Below are 25,000 nucleotides of genomic sequence, written 5' to 3'. Positions count from 1 at the left end.
ATGCTGTGAACCGAGATAAGGTATGTACGAAAGGTATGCTTTCGACTTTTTGCTTTCTTTCCTTTTTGCACGGAAATACCCTATTCAACATTCGCCGGTCTTCCACCGCTGTTGACAGATTTGCGAAGGTGTGACCTGTACGCTAAAATTGCGACACGATTTGTTTGAACTCTTTTGGGCGCAGGGAATTCGGCAAAAGTGATTTTCATTCAACCCGTTTGAGTTAAGACAATAATCAACTCTTTGATTACTTATCAATCCAGTTGGTAGCTGGCCTTTAAAAACCTGTGTTTGTTCATACAAAGATGTCGGCGACAAAAACCCAAGTTGCCGACGAGAAAAGAACAATGCAAGTTAATTTTTAGACTCAGCTCACGGTAAAAACATTTCGTGAAAAGTGCTTCAGTTTGCCATTATTATTCATGTTTTCCCAGTGAACAGTGTAGTGCATCTACTGCTTAGTATATTTTTGCCTTTCGTGTTATAAGAAGTTGTGATTACTCCAGACTTCCAAGGTGATTGATGATTTAAAACATCACTCACCCCACACATGTGTTCATTGTCTGGTCTCCATTAGCGACTCAGTTCCGGGGTCCGTTGAAGAATTTTTGACGAATTCAACGACTTGAAATGTTTAACACTTTAAGTAAATATCAATGGCAGATTCAAACCTCTTGAAAATCAAAAATATTGTTGGTTTGGGGGATTTGTTGCCGATTTTACGGGATTATGTCATTCGATAGGTTGTTTGTGTTTCTGCCTATGTCACTTCCACGCGATTGTCAATCAAAAAGTCGAAATGAACAACGATTAGAAGAGTGAAACACAATAGCTTTCTTGAATGTTTCTTTGTCAGATGCGAATGCCATCAGAATTTGCAACTTAAAAATAATCGAAGTCGCACGAAGGAAAAGTTTCGTAACGTAACTAGCAATAATGGCCAAATGTTCATTTATCTTTTGGGGATTTCTGTCCTTCACTTTGATCAAGGATTCTTTTGCTGGTAAGTGGGTCCTTTGATTTAGCAAGACATACGTTCCATTTCGTACAGAAGCTCATCTTTAGTCAGTTTTCGTATCATTTTTAGCTTTAATCCCACGAGCTTTGGTAAACAGTAGCTTCTCTCGTAGTTTATCAATGCTAAAGTTCTCGTTTCAATGGTTACAACCTTTCTCTTCTTTTTTTCATGAAATGCCTTTGTCCTATTGTCCAAACCCAACTTGCATGTCGTTTGCGATTCACGTCTCATTATGTGACAATATTTGGCCATTGTATCTGTAAACGTTTGCATCGAACAAAGGTGTTAGCGGATACAGTAGAAGTAAGTTTAATTCTTTAGCCGGGATGGAAAAAGTTGTTTGAAAATATTCCTCAAGTCATGTTTTTGGTTTGATTTCGTCGCTTCTTTCACTCTGGCTTTTATCAGAGCTGCTGGTGTTTGATAATTTGATCCGAAAGCATATGAGCATATCTAATTCTCTCCGAGAAAGGAGAAAGAAGTTGACGTTTTCAATCTTCCGTGAGATGCACTAAACAAGCGGGTGAAACTTCATTTGAAACTGTCGCCCTCAAGATCCCAAGGTCGATTTTTCTTGTTGCTATAATTAGACTCTCGGGTCATCGAATGAAAACTAATGAACATTATGCATGCTGCAGAAAATCCCTTCGCCCGGCGATTTGGCCTTACCCTAGTGAATAACACACTTTCTAGACAAAAAATCCATTAATGCACAAAAGTATTTTTTTCTGTCTCATCGAGAATTAATTGTCTTGGATACTTCGAGAAGTTTATTTTGCTAACAGCTTTTTCTGTGTCAGGCGTCATCCGCAAGCATTTTCCAATATTTACAGACCCGTCCTTTGTGAATTGAGATATGTGATCACCTTTTTAGCACGAAAGCCCAGGAAAGCACATTGTGTTAAATTCGCATAACTAATTTTACTTTAAACCGGCAATTCAGTGGTATAATACTCCTTGAGAAGTTAGAAAAATGTGGACGCCATTATGGAAATTACCCTCGATAATCCATTTACTCAGACCGGTTTATTTCAACACCGATTCAAGCCGGAAAGGAATCGAAACTTGTTTTAAAGTTGTCGGAATTCTATCTCGCCCTTTAAAGTATAAATAAAACAATTGTTTGTGATGTTAGGGAAAGTGACACGTTTTTTGCTCGAATTTTCTCGAACACGATGCTTTTCTAGGGGTTTTCTCAGAAATGGCGAAAAGGAGAGGTACAAGATTATATATTGCGACCGAAAGTTTGCCAAAAATTATTCCCATGCGATCAATGCAAGTTGAAAAGATTGCGCTCGGAAGCAACAGTCATCGCCTTTGCAACCATCGTTTGAAGGCTGGCGCTTTATAAAGGAACAATGACGATTTCAAACGCAACAAAAATGCCCCAAATACGTCAGTGTTGAACGGTCGCTTCCTTTCAATATGAATTTGATGATTGCAAAGTAGACTTGGAGATGTTACGCTAATTATGTGGAGCGTAAAATCAGCAGCTACCTGTATATTCAGTTCTAAAACTCAATCAAATACTATACTTTTGTTCAGTATTTTTCAGTAAGTCAACAGATTTCTTCCTTTGTGCCGACACACCCTTTTTAATGGTCAATTAAATTAATTAAGCACAGGAGTAAAGAAAGATATACCACAAGCCAATTAGCTTAGGCTTTTCACCTTTTAATAATTATAATGGTTTCTGGGAAAATATATTTAAAAATTAACTTTTATTTATAAGGTCAATGTAAACTGCATAGTTTGAATAAATAATTTTTAACCCATTTATCTGAGGCAGCATGTTTGTGGAATCTCTGGGGTAATGTTTATTCAGGCATCATGACTGTTAAAAATTCTCAATGAAATGACATTTTTGCTTTTTGATCAGTTTTTCCTTTGCGATCTTTATAAGAAAGGATCATGGTAGAAGAAAAGCCTTGTCTGATTTAAAGTTAGGCATATACAAAAAGATTGTTGTATCTCTCAGATAATAATGTATGTGTGCTGTGATAGGCTGATTTACTGAGGCTTATTAATTTTCCAGAGAATGGAATGCTGTACTGCCCACTTAATTTGAAATTTTGATAAAACATTCTTTAGCAAGTTTTTCATGTTGTTACGTAAACTTGTAAAACTGTTTCAGTCTTGGAAGTAACTACATATTTCAAAAAGCCAAGAAGATTCATTTGTTTTTCGGGTTTTGATGTGCAGTTGTTGTGGCAACCTTGCACGACTTTGAACTATTTTCCTTTGCGTCATTCCTGCTATAAATACCTCAGTGATATATATTGTAATAAATATCTTACTAAGCTCGTTTTCTAGGTCCTTACAGTAAATTATGGATCATTGATTTCATGTCCATGTGCTTCACACTTGGACCATAAAATGAAAAAACTTGGTTCGTAACTGACAGTATGGACATTGAACTTGATTAGTAGGAGGTAAATATAATTCCTTGTGTATTGAACACTTTCATCTGTCTTTGTATGATGGACATTTAACCTCCTTTTGTGCCTCATTATAGAGCAAGTATTTGGTTGTTGCTTATTAAGCCTTCCTTTGCTTATCACGTAGATTGCTATATTATTTATTTTGTCTAATACAGTAATATATATCAAAACATTTAACCATTCTGATTGGCTGAGGGAAATGCAGTTTCTGGTAAAAAATGCAGAAGAGAGGTTATTCGATCAGTGCAAAAAGGAGTAATAAACTGAGCATTCTGATTGATCATTGATCAAAGCCACAGATAGCCAATCACATGGCCCAATTTGTGCATCATTTTGTGATACATGAGACTTGCTTCTGCTTGCAGTTACTAGAGGCTTTCTCAATATTTTGTCATGTCTATTATTTGTAAGAAATCACATGATTTTTCTTGTGCAATTTGGAATAAATTAGCACTCAATTTTTTCAGACTGCAAATTGCATTCACTCTAAGGACATGGATGATGATGATGATTATTAACATTATTAGTATCAGTATTTTTTATCATTTCAAAATCTCACTTAATTAAACACACTAAAGTGGTTCTCATATTTGCCTTAGGCATCAAGCTAAATGACCCATAGCCTTCACTGTTATAAGAGGGTCTTTCTGAAGATTCTTTGCTGTTCCCAACAAGCAACGTTTCTGCAGTAATGAAGTGCTGCCATTCAAGCCTATTTTCTTTAGTTGTTTCTTGAAGGTCTTACTTTTTGTCCAAAAAGTACACGAACTTGCCCCCATGGTGACTGGCATGATGGTGACTGTTTTACAAATATGCCAGATCTTCTTAACCTCCCTCTTAAGGTCTTGGTACTTTTCAACTTTCTCTCATTCTTTTTAACACACTTGTATGTCAAAGAGATGGACAAAACCTTTTATGCAACACTGTCTTTTTCGGACCACAATGTCTCTTGTGTTCAAGGTGATTGTCTGTTTGCACTGTAAATAGACAATTGTTATTACAAATGTTTAACAACAAAGATGCTGGGTTTTCACGTGTTTAGGTCCACAATATAGCGGTTTGCTTAGCGGTCAGCGGTTCATTCGTACGTGCACAGGCTTATGTAGGTCATGCTGTCTCAGTGAAGTGGCCATTTGGAGCTGCATTGGGAGGGTGTTGTGTGGCCTTTGTCTTTTAGTGGTTGTTTTCATCGTTAGCGTTTTCTTATTTTTTCTGCTTCCCTCCCTCCCTCTAGCCCCCCTTTTTTTCCACTGTTATCACAGTGTGACAGGTGCCCGGATGCCTCTGTGTGTGCGCTCACAGCTGGGTTGCAGGGATTGCTAGCAATGGGAGCGTTTACTGTCTATTGGCTGGCTGATCACAGTGGAGGCCCCTGGACATCCCAGGCAACCATCTTCCGCTAAGGTCGATGCAGTTGTTAATTATGAATTTATTATTATTATTATTATTATTATTATTATTATTATTACTATGTAGAATTAAGCACAGGGTTTTTCCCTGGGGAGAAATATCCAGTCAAGTCTCCTCCCGAGACCTCAGACTTCATGCACTTTTCTGAGGATATGTGCCGATCCGAGGAGTGCCGACTTGTTCAGTCCTTAATTCCTAGTTGCTCCAAGTGGCCTGCCAGGTTCTTTGACTCTGAACCCAATGCACCTACTAGTTATTATTATAATCATCATCATCATCATTATTATTATATGTGTTTTTCATCATCCTATATGGAATATATGACATGCCAAATTATTTTCATTAATAATATTATTATGTTGTTGTTGATTAACTGTGAACAGAGGTGTTCCAGCCAGTTTTAAAATTTCCTTCTGTGAAAATTAGTTTCCTTTATTGTAGTAAAATAAACAAATTTTTGTGACGTTTAAAAGTTGTCCTTAATTTCATTTGCCATAAGGCAAATGGAATTTTGTATACTGATTTTGAAATATGACTCATGGCATAGATCGTTTTCACGTGACGTCATCATTTTCTAAAATCCAAAACTAAAGAGCCACGAAAGTTGTTATCCTCATCAGGCATAAGAGGCGGTAAATTTGTATCCATTTGCAATTTTAAAGCTCAATAGCTCAATTGGAAACCAGCTCAATTTTAAAGCTCAATAGCTCAATTGGAAACCAGAATGCCAGAGCATTTTGAATTTCTGAGTTATAGCGGTGCGTGACACGAGGCGACGATCGAGTTTATTGAGAAATATATATTTATCTCATGGTTTTGAGCCTTTTTAGAATTTAAAGCATTAGGAAAAGTGCTTAGGTAAATAGCTGTCTGTTCAGTACAGATGATCACTCGCCTAGATAGCCAAAGTAAGTAACAGATGTTGACACTATTTTCCGGCCGCCATATTGGTGCACCACAGATGTGCACCAACATGGCATTTTCATTCTGGGGTCTGTAAATTTCTGCGAAACATTTCGACGAATATCTGAAGTTTGGGGAAACGCACAGGCCTAAAACTTGGAGAAGTGTCTTCTTCATTTATCTTCTACAACATCACGAATTCTTGACTTTTTCCACTGGATGGTTTTCGATTTACTTTTTATTGCGTGACAGTGAAAACGATACTTAAAATATTTGAAATCACATCTAGTATGTCTTTGATTTTATTTAAAGTACACTAACCCTAACCCTAAATTTATTGCTCTTATGCCAAAGACTATTTATTTCTGAGTTCCACCTAATAACTGCCAGTGATCTGAGAGGGTGCAGCAAACAATCATAAATGTTTCTCTAACATGCAGCTTGATAGTGAGGCAGTGAGGACAAAAACAATAGAAACAGGTTGGAATGAATGTGAAGGATATTTTGCATATCATCCACTTTCCTTTGTCTTTGTCCTCAAACCCTCTCTTTCAAGCTGAATTTTAATATATCAAAAAAAGCCTAGATTAATTCAAACATCATTATCAAGAATCAAAAATTGATGAGTGCCAAAGTTGTTAAAAGAGTTGAATAGTGATGTTGAATAAAAGTGGATGATGTGAGACACATTGAAACGTTGAATAACTTTAATAAGGTACATTACGGGTGCGTTCGATTGACCCTATTCCGGAATAAGAATACGTGGAGTGATGATTTAGAACACTATGTGTGCCGTTTGCAGCAACAAGGATAATAAAGCTATGTTTAATATAGCATTTTAGCAGAGGTTTGACAATGTTAATGTGAATCTTCGTAAAAACGAAGGATTTCCAACTTCTATTCCATGTATACCTATTCCGGAATACGGTCCAACGCGTTCTAAAACATAGAAAAATGCAGAATTCGAAACTGGTTAATTTAACAAGTCAGGTTCTATTGTCTCCATGTGCAGGTGAGTGCTGATTAATGAGTGCAATCCTTATCAATGCCGCCATCTTGGATATATGAAAACTTGTAGGTGGTCGAACAATGTACATACATGCAGTGAACGAAAACAACAGTTAGGTTGATTAATTAAAATCTGCGCCAGGTGTTCTAAAGATTGATTACCGGTGTCGCTCCGTTTCCGTGAACGTATAAGTAGGGTTTTAATTTCCAGAAACTCTTGGTTGCCATTAGAAAATTAGATGGCTAAACCACTTTCTTTTCTCGATTGTTGATATTCGATTTAGGCCATTAAAATCTGTTCTCCCCTATTCACCTATTGTTTATTTTGTTTACTATTCATAGTTGCGATCTCTCAGGCGTCTAAAGCCGCCTCCCACAACACGAGAAAAAACGCCTTTTTTTTTTTTACTGAAATAAGGCCAAGAGCTTCACCTTGTGCTTCCTTTTTGGAAAAGTCTGGACTGTGAAGGCATTTTTTGGCACAATACCCTTAAGACATCAATTCGCTTCTAGGTTAAAGAGGTCAGGTATTTGTATGATTAGAAGACCTTTTAGACGGAATCCCTGCAGGGCTTTGTCCCCAGGTCTCTTGAATGTCCACAATCGAGCTTGAAGATCAGGGGCTTTCTTATCCGTTAAGAGCATTGCTAGAGACGAGCATATTCAATACATTTTTTTTTTTTTTTCCTTTTCCTATTAGTATAAGGTAACGGCCTTAATATTGTTTCCTTGATCAGGTTAGTTTCAGTATTTGTTTTCTCCATCAAAAGTTAGTTCTGCACAGTCTCCAGCTTAATGGGTCACGTTGAGATATTAAACTTGGCCGGAACGAAGTCTAGAGAAGAATCCAGAAAGTTTCTTCCGTTATTGGTCAGTCTCATGCCGGGATCATCACAAAAGCGCCCTCTCTTGAGGTATCACAGGCCACAGAAGTTGTTTGTTTCATAGTAGGTGATAATAACATACAAAGCAAATATTCGCTCTCGGAGAAAAAAGTGGAAGCACCAGCTCCTTCATTTAAAGTTGAGTTCGTTTATCTAAACTATATTTCAAAGGTCTGTAGATCTCAAACTTGGCCGAAGAAATTCTAAAGATTCCTCCGACAGATCTCTTAGATTATTCTGAGGCATCACAGGCCTATTGTGTAGATTTTTTTGCGTTGATAATAAAATTGTACACATTTCCTGTCGGATTTAGTAGTGCAACCGCCATCTCCCCTGATTTACGTTGAAATAGATTGTCTAAGCGATAAAACAAAAGCCTGTAGATCTTAACTTGGCTAAGGAAAGTCTGAAGCTCTAATTTACGTATTGAACAATGTTCCGCCCTTGAGGTATCACAGGCCTATAGAGTGATTTCTTTCGCTAATGTCATAGATGTCTGTGTGTGAGAATAAAATTATCACAGATTTCAGTTCTGAGTGAAGTCGTTTACAGTCTTTCTACAATCGATTGTAGACTCAGAACGTCTAAGAGGCTAAGGCTTGGCTTAACGGTTTTGGTTTCTTAACAACGTATTCAACATGTTCTTAAAGTTTTGTGGTATGCAAAAACTGCAAAAAAAGTTTTTCATCATTATCATCATGCAATAAGAAAAGCGTCGCTAAGTATTTGAATTGATCGTCCTGTTAGACAACAGTTTTACATTTCTTTATCTTAATATATACTATAATCACAAAAACAAATAAAAACAAATGAGAAAAATAAAGAGGTTCTTAACTGAATCTCAGCCTAGGTATGTTCTTAGTTCACACTTTTTTAAACGTTGACGCTGAGATTAACCAAAAATTAAGAACGTATTAACAACCGATTCCTCAGGCTGAGGGTCAACTAAGAACGTTTTTATCTTAAATAAAAGCATAAAATAAAGATAAAGAAATGTAAATTAACCCAAATACCTATAAGGGCATATTTTGTATCACATATTGGTATCATTACATAGGTGATTATTGAAAATTCTCAGCGCTGATTGGTTACACTAGAGATGATTATTATGCGATTTTTTTCAAAATGGCCGCAAGCTGTTTTGTCCAGGTCACAGACGAAGAAATTCATTGTTTTAAAGAAATAATCATCTATGTAATTATACTAAAACAATAATTATTATTCACCTCAGACTTGGTGAATAATAACCTCGACTTTGTCTCTGTTTTTATTCACCGAGTCCTCGGCGAATAATTGTTAAATAACGGTTTTCTTATTGCATGATACACAACACAGTTTGTAATTGTGAGCAGTTCTTATTTATAATTATTCCAAAATAACTTCAACACCAACAAAGTCATCAGGTGAAACAAAGTCTGATGTAAATTTAAGAATATCTTAACGTTTTAAGCCTCACATACAACATAAAGCTTCAGCTCCAAAATTAGACGTTCTTATTAAAAAAAAAAAAGAGTGTATGTTTTTGTAAAAAAAAAGTGTTTTAAAATTTTGCTCAGTGTCAGCTTATTATTATTATTATTTTATTTTATTTTTAATTTTTTTATTTTATTTTTTTTTTGCGGTGGATATGTTCGCCATCAGAAATTTGATGTAAGTACGCCAGTTAACTGAGATAATTAAACGTAGCCGACCTGTAACCGAGACAAGCACCAGCGCCCAACGGATACTGATTTTTAGGATGGTTTCTTCGCCTCTGTTCTGCATAGATTTTGTGCAACGTTCGGGTATATTTTTTAGTTAAAATCATTATCTGTATAGTGTTTTTCTATCACTCACGCTTTCCTGAAAACTAATGAAATTTTATGTCGAAGCAGATTATTGTTTCAAGTTTGAATCCATTTCCATTCTCTTCGTCTTTCGCTATGCATGACAACAAAATACCTTTCTGACGGTACCGGTATGGCCGCTCTTGGTACAGCGAACGTTTCATTTTTGGTTCTCTACATTGATACAAAGACCTTTTTTTGAGTCATTGAAGTAAGGCCAACAAGGGCCCTTGTTTCCAGCTTAATTACAAGGCCATGATAATGCTTTAGTAACAAAAATTTCATACTAAGTGAGGTTCAGTGATTTAGAAGCTCCTTCTTGTCCATATGTAGGTTCTTTTTGTCAAATATGAAGGTCGATGCTTTTACCGAAATCACGCCGAGAGTACTCGGGAAAGAAAGCAACTGAATGGCAGTAATGCTATTTCTAGTTATACTTCTTTCATATTTGTCTTTTAAATGTCTTTTAGTTTGAAAGCAAATTTCCTTAAAACCAGGGGAAAAATGGACATTGTCAGAACTTGAGCTTCCCGACGTAAAAGGACGCTTTCAAATTTTGGCCAAAAAATACGTAAATCAAATAAAACTCGTTAACCGAGGAACCAGGCGTAATCAATGAACAATTTATCCTGTTTGTTTTATCTGCTAACTAAATAAGCCTTTACAATTGCTTATTTCTTTTGTTTTATAACCCAAATATTGTACTAATTTACGGTGTTTATCTTGCACAAAACGTTACATAGTTATGCCTCAGGTTGAGATGCTAGCCAAGAACATAAATTTATAACATCGCCTTTTTAGCTTAGCTATCGTTTACGCATGCCATGTATTTTGAAGCAAAATGAAAGTCAATGTTCATTCCATGTATTTATTTTTTTCTTATCAGTGAGCAAATCATTCCACAATCAGAAACGGTTAGGGTAGTTTTTAAAACCTCGGTGTTTGTACGTGGGAAGAGTGAATGGTCGGTAAATGGTTTTAAAGAGATGGAACTGCCCACTCTTCGACAGGAATGCAAACACAGTAGAATTACGTAAAATTACTTAGAAACCACTTTAAAACTACATCCGTTACGCGTGACTTGTTCATTGTGTATCTCGACCAGCGAAAGTAAACACTCCAGTGATGTCATCATCAGTTGCACGCGCGACATCACGTATGACATTCTGAATGTACAAGAAGTCTAAAGCAGAAAGATTTTTTGCTACATGCATTCACAACTCTGTGTTGTCGCTCATCGTTTCTTTTAGGGAGAGAGGTTTTGTTTAAAAATTTCTCGCTAATTGATCTCTGGTGCTAAAATAAACTGGGTGCGGTTAGAAGACCGGATAAGCTAAGCCTGTAGGCCGTCCTGAAGTCTCTTCAGGCGGAAAGGTTTGTTTGCAAAGATTAAGAAGTGAGTTCTCAAAACTATTATACCTCGGCATATTTTTGATTCTTTCAAAGTAATGTCACCCAAAGTGCTCACGAAACGCCTCAAATTTCTGGTCTGTCCACTTCAGAAACGAAACGCCTCAAATTTCTGGTCTGTCCACTTCAGATCATTATTTTAGGCTTTAATTGAAAAGAAAATTATCCGTTCATTTTTCACTATGATTCTTTTCAACTTAATCAACTCGTTGCCATTTTCAAAACTATTCCGGAATAGGATTACATGGAATAGAAGTTAAAAATCCTTTGTTTTTATGGAGATTCACATTGAAATTGTCAAACACCTGCTGAAATGCTGCATTATTTCAAACACATCTTTATTGTCCTTGTTGCTTCAAAACGCCAGACATACCGTTTTAAATCATCACTCCACGTATTCTTATTCCGGAATAGGGTCTTAGATTTGCATCTCACACATTTTAAGAGCTGTTTTCACACCCGGCGTTTGTGTTTTCCGGTAAAAGAATATCAAAAACAAATGCAAAGATTTCAGTGTCCCTATCGAGAGATTCAAATTACTAGACTATAGTTGGCTGGAACAAGACCTATGTCTTGTATGATGCAATGCCTCGTTTTGCGATTGTTGTTGTCCTGTGTCTTGCACAATGTTATGGTAAGTTTGAAAAAATGTAGGATCTTGCAAATTAGAGAGTATGTGGGTTCTATCATGAGAGACCCGATTTTCAGTGGCTATCTCTTTAGTAGTTCAGTGTTCTTCTCTGCATGTTATTTTGCAGCAACGAAACACAAACAAACAACTGAAATGATTGATTTCGCAGGGTGCTGTCTTAGGACAAAAACATTAAGTTTTCGTGAATTTGTGTTCTTTGCCAAAACAAGGCTTGCAAACGATTACTGCAAGACGCCACTGACTTTGCGCGGTTTGTTTCTTGCATTTATGCATACACTGTCGCTGTCGCTATTGAAAACTGGCTTCGAGGTTAGTTTTCTGAACAGAGTAAATTTGTAACAGCCACAATAATAAATCGAATGATCCCGATAACTTTGGAAAAGAAATTAAGCAAAGCCGGTGCATTTATCCGTTCGTCGCCAAATGGACACCTATCGTACCGTTACGTAACGGATAAGGGGTCAGTGCTTCTTTGCAGTAATTTCTTGAAGCCGTCGGGCCTTTTATCAGTTCAGTTCCCCCGATAACAAATCGAACGGACGCCTATGGCACCGTTACGCAACGGATAATTTCTTGAATTTTCTGGAAGCCGTTCGGTTTTTTCCCCCGATAACAAATCGAATGAATCCGATATCGTTTTCAAAGAAACGGAGTCCATTTTATTCGTTCGTCTCCGAACGGACGTCTATGGTACCGTTACGCAACAGACGAGAGATCAGTGCTTCTTGGCACTAATTTCTGGAAGCTATTCGGTCTGTTTTCAGTTCAGATCGAATGATTGGCCGTAGTTATACTAGAGGATGTCTAAGACGTCTTAGACGACTAGTATAAATACGGGAAATACGGTGGACGCATTAAACGTCAGACGAATTAAAAGTCTCAAGTTAAGTGCGTCTAAACGATGCCATTAACAGACGTCTTAGTCGTCTCAGACGTCTAAGCCGTCTAGTGTACGTATAAAGACGAGACGCACTAAACGGGGACGCACTTAGCAATGAAGTGCACACAGTCTCTTTGGTGATTAAATCTCGGTATCTTTTGAAGAAAATTGTGAATTTGATTTCTAGCCGTCGAAGTTAATTCCGTCCCGTATTTATATTAGTCGCACTTACGCGGCCAGACGTTTAATTAATGCGTCTGGACGTCTTCTAGAATCCCACCTGGAACCGTGAGAACAGACCAAAAAAACGAGAGCAGAAATGAAACTAAGTTGCGTCCAGAAATATAGGAAAAGAACTCGTTTGGATAAAACACTACTGGGTGAAACAAAGATGAAATAACTGTTAGTGCAACCGAAAACCAATTAAAACATTGCTAATGGGAAACGTAGTTGGTCTGGCGTACCAAACACCTTTCTCGAACGCCTGTTCCAAACCAAATTCATGACCTTAGGAGAAGATACCTTCTGATTGTAAATACTAAAGAGCTAACAGAGCCTTTAGAGTGTAGTTTCTCATATAAGAGTCAATTAACACCTTTGCTCGGAAACAGCTAGGAAGAGCAATCTCCCTTAATTTAGCATGGAAACACTAGGTCATTCAAAAGAAATATATATTAATCCCAAATCCCAACTTTTACCCTTGAAGGAAGGGAACAGAATATGCAAGCGCAACAATAATTCTTCTAAGGCCCGCCACAATGGGAAGTAATATTTCCAAAAAGCGTACGCTTCCATAAGCGATTTTCTAGATCATGACGTAACGACCTTCGAATCAAGACGCCTTCACAAGGAAAAGAGTAAAAAAATGACAAAGAATCCTATAAAAGGTGGAACGATTCCGAGTATAAGCAAACAAACAGAGAAATTTTAACCCTTCTACTGTGGGACCCAAGACGCCTATGGTCCCGTCGCGGAACGGATAACGGACAATGAAACTGAACGGATAAAATGCCGAACGGTTCCAACATGGTTATTGCGGAGAAACGCTTATCACAATAATCTGTCTCCTATCCGTTGCCCAACGGCAACATACAGGACTGCCCGATTGACGATGAATGGATCAACGCACTCCGTTTCTTCGTAAACTATATCGGATTGGCCGTATTTATACATGACAGATAAGCGGTTCTCTTTTGTGTACAAACAAAAGTCCTTTGCTCAGGTTTAATTTAGTTTTCTAACACCTTGTGGTGAATGGTAAACTGGTACAAGTGGGAATCGGACAGCTGCCCTGGCGCAGTGCTTTTACCACTCGCGTTTGATATTCTATGTACCAGGCGGCACCTTAAGCCCGCCCTCCTCACCGTGTAGTCGTTTGTTTTGATTTTGCTATGTGGCAATCATAAATCGGTATTTTCCCTACATATATTTACTCTGCAGCTTGATTCTAGGTACATGGTAACCTGTTTCTTGTAATTTTTGTAACTGGTCGTACTCCGATCGTGCTAAGCTGTATTGTCGACAGTCTGTGAGATACCGTTTGAAACAAACGATTTTCTTTGTTGTGAAAAATATGTACATTATAGTTAATAAGACTGACGCGCGGGCATTTTGCTTCTGGGAGGTGTCATATTGACGTGTGATTGGCACTTTCAAACTATAAGGACATATAAAAGACCAGTATACCTTGGGGGAAAATATAGTAGATATAGTTCCTCGGAGCAACATATTGTTGAACGCGAACAAGAGATAGTTGAACAAATGCTAAGAGTTTCAGTTGTAGTTGAAGGAGAACTGTAAGTTCGGCCCGAGTGCGTCAAATAAAAAACCGAACCAACACTGAGATCGTTGAGGAGTCTGTCTTCCCCAAATCTCTAAAGTCTGTTACCAAACACTTACCTTAAGTACGATTGGTGGAAAGCGCCTATAACTACACTGCACCGTACTCTTCTGTACGCCTTCCGCACTGCACTGCTTTGTGGAGTATGGTATAAAAATTAATTAGCTAATCAAAGCGCGTCTACCGTTTGAGAGAGTTAGAAATTGGATACTGTCTATTTAACTTGATCAAGGTCAAAATTCCCACGAATTTCTACCCCTTGTTTCAACCGTCTCCAACTATACAATAAATATGCCTGTAATTTGAAAATACGGCAATTAAATATCGCAGAGTGTCGTAAATTATTGAAGAACTTTCTATCAGTGTTATCCGCTTCAGTCGGAGACTGCGCGTCAGATAGCATACACCAGCCCTGAAAATGTACCTTAGCTTGTCCAACCACTAATCCAATACATCAAGGGAAGCTATGCTGTAGTATCTGAAGTACTTGTAGACTTATTCGGGAGGTCGTTGTTGCATTGTCGTCTCAGACCAACCCTCAGGGTCTTTAGATAACTGAGAAGGAGAAGGTGCTGCCGCCTTTGTCATGACATCTGCAAAATGAAGGTTAGACCTTAAGGCTGCCTTTACAAAAAGGACCGTAAACCGTAGGCCCCTTCTCGAAGCATTTGTTTGAGACTTAAAAGAACAGGCACACGAATAGAAGATAGTATGAAACGGAGTTCACGATTTTGTTGTCCCTGGAAAGCTTGACAACGACGTCACAAAATATGCATATTTAATAAGCAAAAACAAGAGTTTCGCACGCGTTGCACGTGCTCTTTCGGTTTCGTTAATTTCTTTGCCTTCCTCGGTTAAAATTGACGTGAAGTGAAGAAAATTGAAGTCCTTTTTGAGGGCGTGAGCACAATAAATGCGCTGAATTTTCCACTCCCGTTCAGGACTTTTCTATTTTAAACATAGTGCACATTTTCGATTCGGATCGACTTGAAACAATAGGCCATTTCAGAGTTCATGTCTTCCTCCTCTTCAAAGCGAGTGTAAGTGCGAAGTTTTTCTTATGAAAATTAGCTCTCATTCATACGTAAAGTAGAACTAATTACCATCACAAAAACTTCGCTCTTAGACTCGCTTTGAAGAGGAGGCAGACATGAGCTCTGAAATGGCCTATTGTCTCATGATGCCAGGAATGTTATTTTTTTGTTAACGTTGTCGCTGCTGTGGGCGTCGCCACAGATGGCAATCGGAAGTGAGCAATTTGTTTTCACAATTACAGAAGAGTAAAAGATATAAGAGAGACTACTATCTTGGCAAACGAAGTGGTTTCATCCGATTTCTATCTGTGGTCATGCTCCCTTATTTCAAAATCTGAACAAAATTTTAGCTACATCCCTGATGCGGCCTGGTCTGATTTCCTCTTTCTTTTTAGGATGCAATCGAGCTCTGGGTATGGAAAGGAAGACAATCAATGACAGTCAAATTACGGCGTCCTCAACGGAGTCCGTATTGTTCTACAAGCCGTCATTTGGAAGATTAAATCTGGACGAGGGAAAGTGAGCTTAACAAGAATTTTCTGATCCTCCTCTCTGAATATACCGTAATGCAGTATTAGTAAGATACCAGCTAACAACAGCTGCGCCCTGTCTCCTTTAAGGACAGTGCCTACTATTGTTATTGCGCATACGTTCTGCGCATCTCGAGGTACTCGGATTTCCTATGAGTGGTGCTTATTAATACAGGAAGAATTTTTTGCGGTTGAAAACTATGCGGAGAAAGCAGAAATTAGCAAGTGCTCTTTGCATTTTTCAGAGATAATTAAGCTTCAACTAGTGATTTGAAAAAGAACGCTCTACATTGCTTTGTAGTTTAAAGATTTTACAAATATTGTTGATTAATTATCTTCAAAAACTGAGTGGTTACCCCCAATTTTCTTTTTGGATTTTAATAACACATGTTAATATCTACTTTTCCAGTATATCCAGTAAACTGCGAAAAAATACTTTTGAATTAGTAGGCACCATCCTAAACGGATTCCCTTCCAAGAGTGAGATATACGTGGTTTACTCTGTTTGATGCCAGGCGATTAACTCGTCAATGGAAGTCGCTTCAGTGTGAAAGCCTGAACATCTATAGGTCCTGTCAAAAACTTAGTAGATTTTTTACTCTGTTGAACGCCAGACGACTTTACTCGTCTATTGGGGATGATTCAGGGGCTCACAAAGGTAAAATACCTCACACCTGCCTTTTCAGTATGTTCGTTTAACGAAGGGGGGATCGGGAAAAGGGATCGTGGAATCTTAAAATTGGAGATACTGAAAATTGTTTCTTTTCATGTTACTGAGAGGTTTGCGTCGTTTATAGACCATGCATCCTTTATGATTATCGCTTTTTAAAGTTGCACACAATTTACCGAAGAACAGCAAATCAAAAGTGTTAACTGGGCCAGGTTCAATTAAGGTGGCTCAAACCAGTTTCAACGCTTCCAAGTGACGCTCTTATTAGAAGGATCAGCACCATAACATTGTATCATGTGTTAGCAATATTGTGGTACCAAGTGAAACACGAATTAGTACTGAACAAGATACAGTCATTATTGTGACGTAATATGTCACCATGACAACGACCAAGCCCCTTAAAACACCCTTTATTTTGTGCTTAGTTGTTTATATCTCAAAAACGAACTTGGTGACCCGCATTTTTTGTTTCTTAAAAGTAATCAGAAGGGCAAGATGAAACTTTCTGCAAAGTTTTAAAATATTCTGTTTAGTGGATTCAGAGCCAGCTTAATTTTGTGATTTTTTAAGGTGGCTCTAAATCTGCTATACAGAGTTTTTTTAAACTTTGATGAAAGTTTCATCGTGGCCTTCTAATCACTTTTTAGCAATAAAAAAGTGGTGCCACCCAGTATGAGCAACTAAATCCAAAATATAGGGTGTTTTTGCTGGGCTTTCCTGTTGCCAAGGTGACTTATTACATCACAATAAACTTATTACATCACAATAATGATCACATCTTGTTTGGAAGTAATCAGTGTTTCATATGGTACCATAACATTGCTGTTACGTGATACAGTGTTGTAGCGTCATTAGATCTAAACAGAGAATCTTCTAAGGGTTGAAACCCTATCAAGCCTCCTTAAGAGTGACTTCAATTGTTGATGATTTGCACCAAATAGACCATTTTCGATTTCTCACGGCTGGACTGGATCTAGCATGGAATGGAAGCTAATGCGTGCAAATCTTTTCAAATGCAAATTAATTTGCCCACATTAGCCTCCCTTTCATGCTAGATCCAGTGCATCCATCATAATACGAAACTGGCCTATTGATGGAGGCAAATAATGGCAGCTAGATAGATAATTCGTTTTACCGACAACATCGCAAACTAACCCTTGATCCTTTATGCGAAACGCTCGCTCCCAGCTTTACATGCTTCCCTCAAAAAAAAAGACTCCTTTCCCTTTGGTGTGAAATAGTATGAAATGAATTCATTTTGAACCCAGAATTGTGATGTAAGATTGAAGCGAAGAGATTGACAGAAGTAGTAACCCGCAAACGTGGTTAAATGAAAGTCATCTCATTAATCTTCTGCGTTGCTAGCGTGGTGGCCTTGATGGTGTTAGGGTTAGCATGAGTGGCTTAGCATGCCCGACTAGTAATCAGGGCAAAACTGACGATTTTTTCGGATGAGTGTGTCGAAAGGAGGAGAAAGAACCTAAAAGCAAATTATAATATTTTAGGTTAAAATCAATGACGAATTATGGCTGAAAAATTAAGGCGGGATTTAGCCTAATTGACTGAAATTTCCCAGAAAAATGCAGAGGCCGCACTCATCTCTTGTTACTGAGAGAGACTAACTATCACCATTCCTGTGGGCCGCCCCCTGTATGTATTACGTGTACCACCCATGATTATATGTCATCAGGTAACATATTCCTGATGTCTGTAGGGCCAATTGCTTCTATTCGCGAGTTTCACGTGAGTTCACCCGTAACGACCACTGTTTTTCTAAGCCTTCCAAGTACAATGTGGCGGCGGCAACCGTGGAAAAGGCATGTTGTCAGGAATAACTTGACTTTTTTTCCCTTTCTTAAGTGGAGGTTGGTGCCCTGACGATAATGATGAGCACCCGTATCTTCAAATTGATCTTCTAACGCCGCATACCATCACAAAAATAGCCAGTCAAGGAGCAATGGACAGTAGTGCCAACCGAATGCAACAATACAGACTGTCTTACAGTTATGACAACAGGCGCTGGTTTAATTACACAATCAACGGTAATGTGGAGGTAGGTGTATTTGAAAATTTGGTCTTTTCTTTTAGTTTTGTAACGTAACGTAACGTAACGTAACATAACGTTACATAACGTAAGCATAAAATCAAACCCAAGCGTTCTTTTGATGCTTTCGTATTGCCCCGCGTAATGCCACTGAAGTCGTTCGTCCTTGAAAGTGTGAATCGCCTTTCCAAGAATGAAATTGGTATCAGTGAACGACGAGGATTTTTGGAAAGAAAACTGAAAAATAATCTTCGGGTGCTCATGCGTTCGCATAACCAGGCCGAAAATCTGGTCATCTCACCTCGTTTTCAGGACGAGAAAGACAAAGAAATGTACCGAGAAGCAAAACGCACGTGCAGGGCGTGAATAGCCCGTTAGAGGTTTTCTCAGATTGAATGAACTTATATCAGATGAGCTTCAATTTTCAAAAGGGACTTGAAGATCTACTACAGCTGTAATACGATGGTCGACGAAAACGTCACCTCAAAAAAAAACTTAGCTCCATCATAAGTCTTTCGGGATTATTCAGTCTCGTTCACGTCCTACAATATGGGCGAAGTATCCTGAAAATAAATTGGGACGAGCGGTTTCAGAGTGAAACCGTAAAAGATTGTCTATTGCATGCTTACGTCGTCGTTACGCAGAGGACCGCAAACATACTTGCTAAAATCCGTGCTGCACGTGCAGCACGATTACTTATGCTCTTTTACCCAATGATATTATTGTTTTGTGGTGTTGTCCTAGCCGTACCCGTCGTCGTTTCTTGAACTCCCTAAATTTTATTGCACGGTGGCTCATTTGGTCGAGCATTGGGTTGTCATGTGGGAGGTCATGGGTTCAAACCTCGGCTGAATCCACACTCAGGATTTTAAAATAACTGAGGAGAAAGTGCTGCCTTTGTAATTTCATCTGCAAGTGGTAGACTTTCAAGGCTTCTCGGATAAGGACTATAAACCGTAGGCTTTGTCTCACAAATATCTTCTATATTCACAAGTTCCCTGGGGGACGTTAAAAAACCCAGACTATTCGAAAAGAGTCGGGGATGGAGTCCCCGGTGTTGTGGCTGTCCTGTTTTCTCCAGCAGAAGTGGCCGGCTTGGCAGTGATGTGTCTGAAAAGGCTTACGTATATGAGGCCACCTAAGCGGAAAAACGGCCATAAGTGAAAAAGGGACTTCGCCGAGTGCTGGAACATGTAGATGTAGATGTGGATGTTAGTCTTACGTTTGCTGCTTGCCGTAACCGCGTTGCTAAGTCTCTCTATTGCTTTTATTGTAGCCTATTGCTTTGTTGTGTTCTCGAGATGGTAAACTCGCTTTTCGAACAACCATGCCAAAAGACATAATTTGAGGTTGCGTGGAGTACGTGAGCAACTTTTCCATTTCCGCGATGGCTACAACTCTATTGACACCCGTGCAACTTGGAACATTCACTAAATAATAACAATAACGCGAAGCGATATTTCGTAGCTGTCTCAGTCTGCTATGCTTCTTTTTCCTAATGAGGCTCTAGAGGAGCCGCAAGGACAGCTGAACCCGGTTGTTCGAAACCCGATTAACTTAATCCAGGATTAGCGTAAACTTTTGTTTCATGTTTTCAACTTTTTGGTGAAAGTTTCTTTCTTTGCTTATTTTGGTTTTCCAAAATTGACTTCTTCTAATGTAAAATTTTGCCAAATATCAGCGTTGAACAGCATTTGGGAGTAGAGAAATAGACTCCTTGGTCAATTTTTAACCTGGGATTAGCGTTAATCGGCTTAACCACTGGGCCCAGAACTGTAACAAATCACTGTCTTTTTCGCCAGGTATTTGAAGGGAACCAAAACGCTTTACTGCCTAAAGTCAACGACCTCAAAATGCCAGTGACTGGCCGAGTGTTCCGTATACACCCAATAATAAAGGACAAACACATTCTGACTTGCGCTAGAGTGGAACTATACGGATGTCAACCCTCTGAAGGTATGTGCCAACAGTAATAGTAATATTCGAAGGTTCCTTCGACACGTATCCCAATATTTTCGAAAATCATAGAGCTTTTTTTTTTCTCCGTATATGATAAAATCTGCGTCCACACGTAGCATTCTCGAATCGTATTTGCCCGTCCACACAAATAATCGAAAACGATGTGAAAACGCTAATCCCCACCTATAAATCATTGGCACGCATGCTCTCTCTATGGTATCACGCAGCATCGAATTGGGAAACCGCCGTCTTCACCCGTCCGTACGAATACTATAATAACTATCAACCTCCGTTTTCAAAACTCTACAGTCTGGAGTCTGGAAAGCGTTTTCGGTGACCGAAAGAGCCCGTATCCGTGTGGACGGGAGGCAGAAGTCTCCGTTAGTACAATTACAATTACATACTTAATTGACCGCCCCCCATAGGGGCTTTTCAGGGCCAATGAAACAATCAACGAAACAAAACCAACTGGCTATTTACAAAGTGCAGCTGGAAAGTTGAACCAGGGACTACCAGGAACAAATTCAGCGAGTGGTCAGAGCGGGTCTTGAACCCGGGATCTCCGGATCTCAAGGAAAGCGCCCTAACCACTGGGCCACACTGCCTCCGTATTAGACAATATCCGTATACGTGTGGATTGGGTCTAAATTGAACTCTCTCCATGGGAGCTTTTCGCAAGAGAATTGTAGCAAGTGGTAGAAATAAAGTCAATAAGGCTTAATTATCCCAATTGAAAAAGGAGGCAAACCGGTTGGCTGTTTACAAACCCAGCAAGAACATCCCATAATTATCAACTTCTCTTCAACAACCCACTCCTGTCTGGTGTCTATATCAAGGAAGATGCAAAGTTATTGCAAGATTCCTTTTATGTACTCACCAATTTACTAAAATCTATTAATAGGCCAGTTCCTAGTTCATGTCTGCCTTCTCCTCAAAGCGAGTCAAAGTGGGAAGTTTTTGTGAGGGTAGTTAGTTCTACTTGTGAACTAATTGAACCAATTGTGATGGGCTCCAACAGGACTTAAACAACGTTAGGAGATCGCTCTTTTACTGTTGCTGCTCCTAAACTATGGAATCCATTGCCCTTTGCAATTAGGAGTAGTCCCTCAGTTGCATCTCAATCAAGACATTTCTTATTCGGTTAAGCTTTTTTTTAAACTTGTTAACCTTTTAGTAGGTTTAATGCAATTTTTACCGCAGTTAAGTAGCTTGAGTAATCATTTTTATAATTTTTAAGCGCTGATGAAAATATTGAATATTGATATCGGCGCTATATAAGTTATTATTATTATTATTATTATTATTATTATTATTATTATTATTATTATTATTATTATTATTATTATTATTATCATCATTATTTTACATATGAATAAAAACTAATGTTCGTAAGGAAAACTTTGCGTTTAAACTCGCTTTGAAGAGGAGGCAGACATGAAACTCGTAAATGGCTTATTGATTTATTGATTAATTCTTAGATTGCACGAAATCTGTGGGTGTAGAAGACGGTAGGATCACAGATCAGCAGATGACGGCTTCTTCGCACTTTAATGAACATTATGCTTCCAATGCTCGCCTCAACAATAAAGCCAGCACGGACAAGAATGGCAACGAGCGGTGGGGTGGATGGTGCACTGATGCAGATGATAAGAATCAGTATTTACAGGTGAATAGTTTTAAGCGTAACGTGCTTAACGTTACCCTAATCTTGTTGTTAGAAATTGGTAGGAATGCTTGGACTTAAAGGGTCATTTCTAGTTGGATATCAAAATTACTAATTACATGGATTTTTGGACATAAGTGCTGTAGCCTTGTATGCCTACCCTCATATCTCTCGCAAGATCTAGAGGTTGTGCAAAAAGAGGAATGAGAATAATCCATCCTGAACTGTCCTATGAACAAGCCTTGGCCAAATCTGATCTATGCCCGCTGTCGACTAGATAGACTCTTAGACGAATTGTAGACGAAATATCCGTCTTAGACGAGTTATTCGTCTCTAGTTCAAATTAGGCCAGTGTCATCGAGAAAAGTCCTTCTCAGGACTACAGTCACCGGGACAATCGTACTTCAGTTACGAGTTGCTATCAAGCTTAAATATGTTTCGCCTTGTATTGTTCAGGTTGATATGGGGCAAGTTCGTTCTGTTTCTGGAGTGGCTACCCAGGGGTATATGATGGGAATGTATGTAACTCAATACAAGCTAAACTACAGTACGGATGGAGTGACATGGCAATCCTACAGAGAGAAAGGTCCTAATAGTGGAACAAAGGTACAATGAATACAATTTTTTTCCTTCACGCAATAAAAAAGTCGTATTCGATTAATTAGATCATAACAGGCACGTATATTTTGTCATTTGCGTGGTATTAGGGAAGTTAAGAAACGACAAAGAATACTGCAACGGGGAAGGCCGCGAAACAGTAATTTCATTGGTTAAAAGGGTGCTGCGCGTGTGCGGCACGCTTTTTTTGTGGGCTTTGTCGGTATACGAGAATGGTCACGTGATCTTCCAGAGTTTGCAGTGGCTTGGGTACAAGCGCGTGAAAAGAAGTGGCGGCCATCTCGTTGCATTCCTATTTGCTGTGACTTGTGTCCACGATTTGCGGCTTTCGAGAAAATTTGGTTCTGTTTTAACCTGCTTTGAGACCCCGAGGTAAGATGTCTTTCGTTTTTGTCTGGTACTGAATATCAACATTATGAATTTGTTTGGATTTGTTGAAAATCTGGCTGTGTAATTTCTGTTATTTTCTTTCGTTATTTTTTCAGGTGTTCATAAAGGGGAGTTATTTTGCTCATGCAAGCCAACATTTATCGGCCTGAAGATTCGGTGCGGCCAACATTTGTAGGCTTGAGTTGTAGGCTTGAGTTGTGTGGGTTGAACAACGAAATCTCAAAGTGTCACTGACTGAAATATATTTGTGCTCGCGTTGAACTTGGTCTGTTGAAAGAATTTTTATTAATTTGGACTGAGGGCTGTTGTGTTAGCTTTACCCTGTCATATTCAACATTATATTTTATACAATACTATATGATGAATGAAATTTTACTGTGAACCCTACTACTACAGTTACAGTGCTTAGTTTACCTTAATTTGTTAACTTGAACAAAGTTGCAAATACTATTATCTTCATTTATTTGATTTTATTGTCAGTTTAGGTTTCACTATTAATTTTTAAATAAAGTTGAGTTTACCCTATGGAACAAATTGTTTGACACGTCCGTTAATGACGTTTTCAAACCTCCAACACTTTGTCGTGGTCAATATACAGTAATTGCTTATACATAATATGTCAAGGCTGGAGATTTGTACCCGCTAATGGCAAGGTGTGAACCCCCATGCCAACTATCAAAGTTGATAGAAACTAAGCGAGAGCGAGCTGTCTAATTGTTTTGGCATAACCCACTGACAGATTTATTCAACAAAAAAGATAAAATGTGAAGGGGAAGCCATTTTTAATAACATTGTAGCTCCTGGTCATGTCCATGTATGGTTGCCACTCTTGGGCAGTTGAGTGCAGTTTTTGGGATAATGTGACTAGCATATATATGTATTCCGATTCGGAATTATTTTTATCCGATTCAGAGTAATTTTTAAGTCATTTCTATTTTCAAACACAGGGTTCACAATCAGAATTGTATACAGTATTTAAACCATCTAAATTTTGGGAATTTCGTAATGAAGTTTATTTACACACGCGCACACTTTCATTTCCTAACATATTTTATGTGGATGGGACGTCTTGGCAAATTTCCCTGGAAACAAACCAATATAAGGGGTGTTCACAGTCTAAATGAAAACACTTTGATGGATAGGTGAAGAGTACAGTGTACAAATTAGGGTAGTAGCATCGGGAAAGGCTGAGGGGGTGAGATGCAAGTGTGGTTGACCGTTTGGGGAAAGCAGCAAAGCCCACACATGTACGCATTGCGTACCTATCCTTAGCGCTCGTAAGAGTATCGTACTCGACAAACAACGGGGAACTTAACTGCTTAAGCAAGAGCGATAACGACTGCTACTAGAACGCTATCGAGAAATAATATGCTCCGGTATTGCAATAATTTCGCAATGATTGCAGGCGATGGTTGGCAGGCGTTCGGCATTGAAAATGTGTATCAACATTCCACAAACAAAATTGGTATGAACGGTGTGGATGTTTGGAGAGAGAATGGAAAATTCATCGTTTGATGCACTCGTTCTCCACACAACCTCAAATTTGGTCAGTTCACGTGGTTGTCAGGACGGGAACGGCAAAGAAATGTATCAAAACGTGAAACGCACGTGCGGGGCTTGCCCCAGTACAGTCACAGATGGACTTATTTTTAGATACACTTTACGCGCCAAAACAAGGAGAAGCTATGTCATGCGCGATGGCTTCTGCCGTGTTTTTTTTTTTTTTTTTTTTTTTTTCAGGGAAATGACAGCTAATTTAGGTGGGAACGGGTATTCCAATAGTAGGCTCATTTGTAACTGTGCTGGGAAGCCCACCCATG

The 25,000-nt window shown here is 38.6% G+C and overlaps 1 protein-coding gene and 1 long non-coding RNA gene across 3 annotated transcripts in view; one reads left to right on the top strand and one right to left on the bottom strand.

Moving 5' to 3' along the window:
• Positions 1–706, bottom strand: part of LOC138023758 (uncharacterized) — a 2,357-nt gene extending 1,651 nt beyond the window's left edge. Inside the window, exon 1 of the long non-coding RNA XR_011126783.1 lies at positions 544–706. This is a non-coding gene — a long non-coding RNA (uncharacterized lncRNA). The remainder of the gene's footprint in view (positions 1–543) is intronic.
• Positions 707–796: 90 nt separating this feature from the next.
• The window catches only part of LOC138023752 (uncharacterized), a 47,256-nt gene continuing 23,052 nt past the window's right edge, over positions 797–25,000 (top strand). The window contains exons 1-6 of one of the 2 annotated variants that reach the window (XM_068870816.1): positions 797–1,003; positions 15,702–15,825; positions 18,367–18,559; positions 20,353–20,506; positions 21,988–22,175; positions 22,629–22,778. In XM_068870816.1, the coding sequence (XP_068726917.1) occupies positions 937–1,003; positions 15,702–15,825; positions 18,367–18,559; positions 20,353–20,506; positions 21,988–22,175; positions 22,629–22,778 (876 nt within the window). In that variant the 5' untranslated portion in view covers positions 797–936. Of the gene's footprint in view, positions 1,004–11,405; positions 11,535–15,701; positions 15,826–18,366; positions 18,560–20,352; positions 20,507–21,987; positions 22,176–22,628; positions 22,779–25,000 lie in introns of those variants that run through there. The other variant, XM_068870817.1, reaches the window with a different exon arrangement.

The sequence above is a fragment of the Montipora capricornis genome, chromosome 11, assembly GCF_036669925.1.
Source record: "Montipora capricornis isolate CH-2021 chromosome 11, ASM3666992v2, whole genome shotgun sequence".
Lineage (NCBI taxonomy): Eukaryota > Metazoa > Cnidaria > Anthozoa > Scleractinia > Acroporidae > Montipora > Montipora capricornis.
This window is presented reverse-complemented; position numbering and strand designations above follow the sequence as displayed.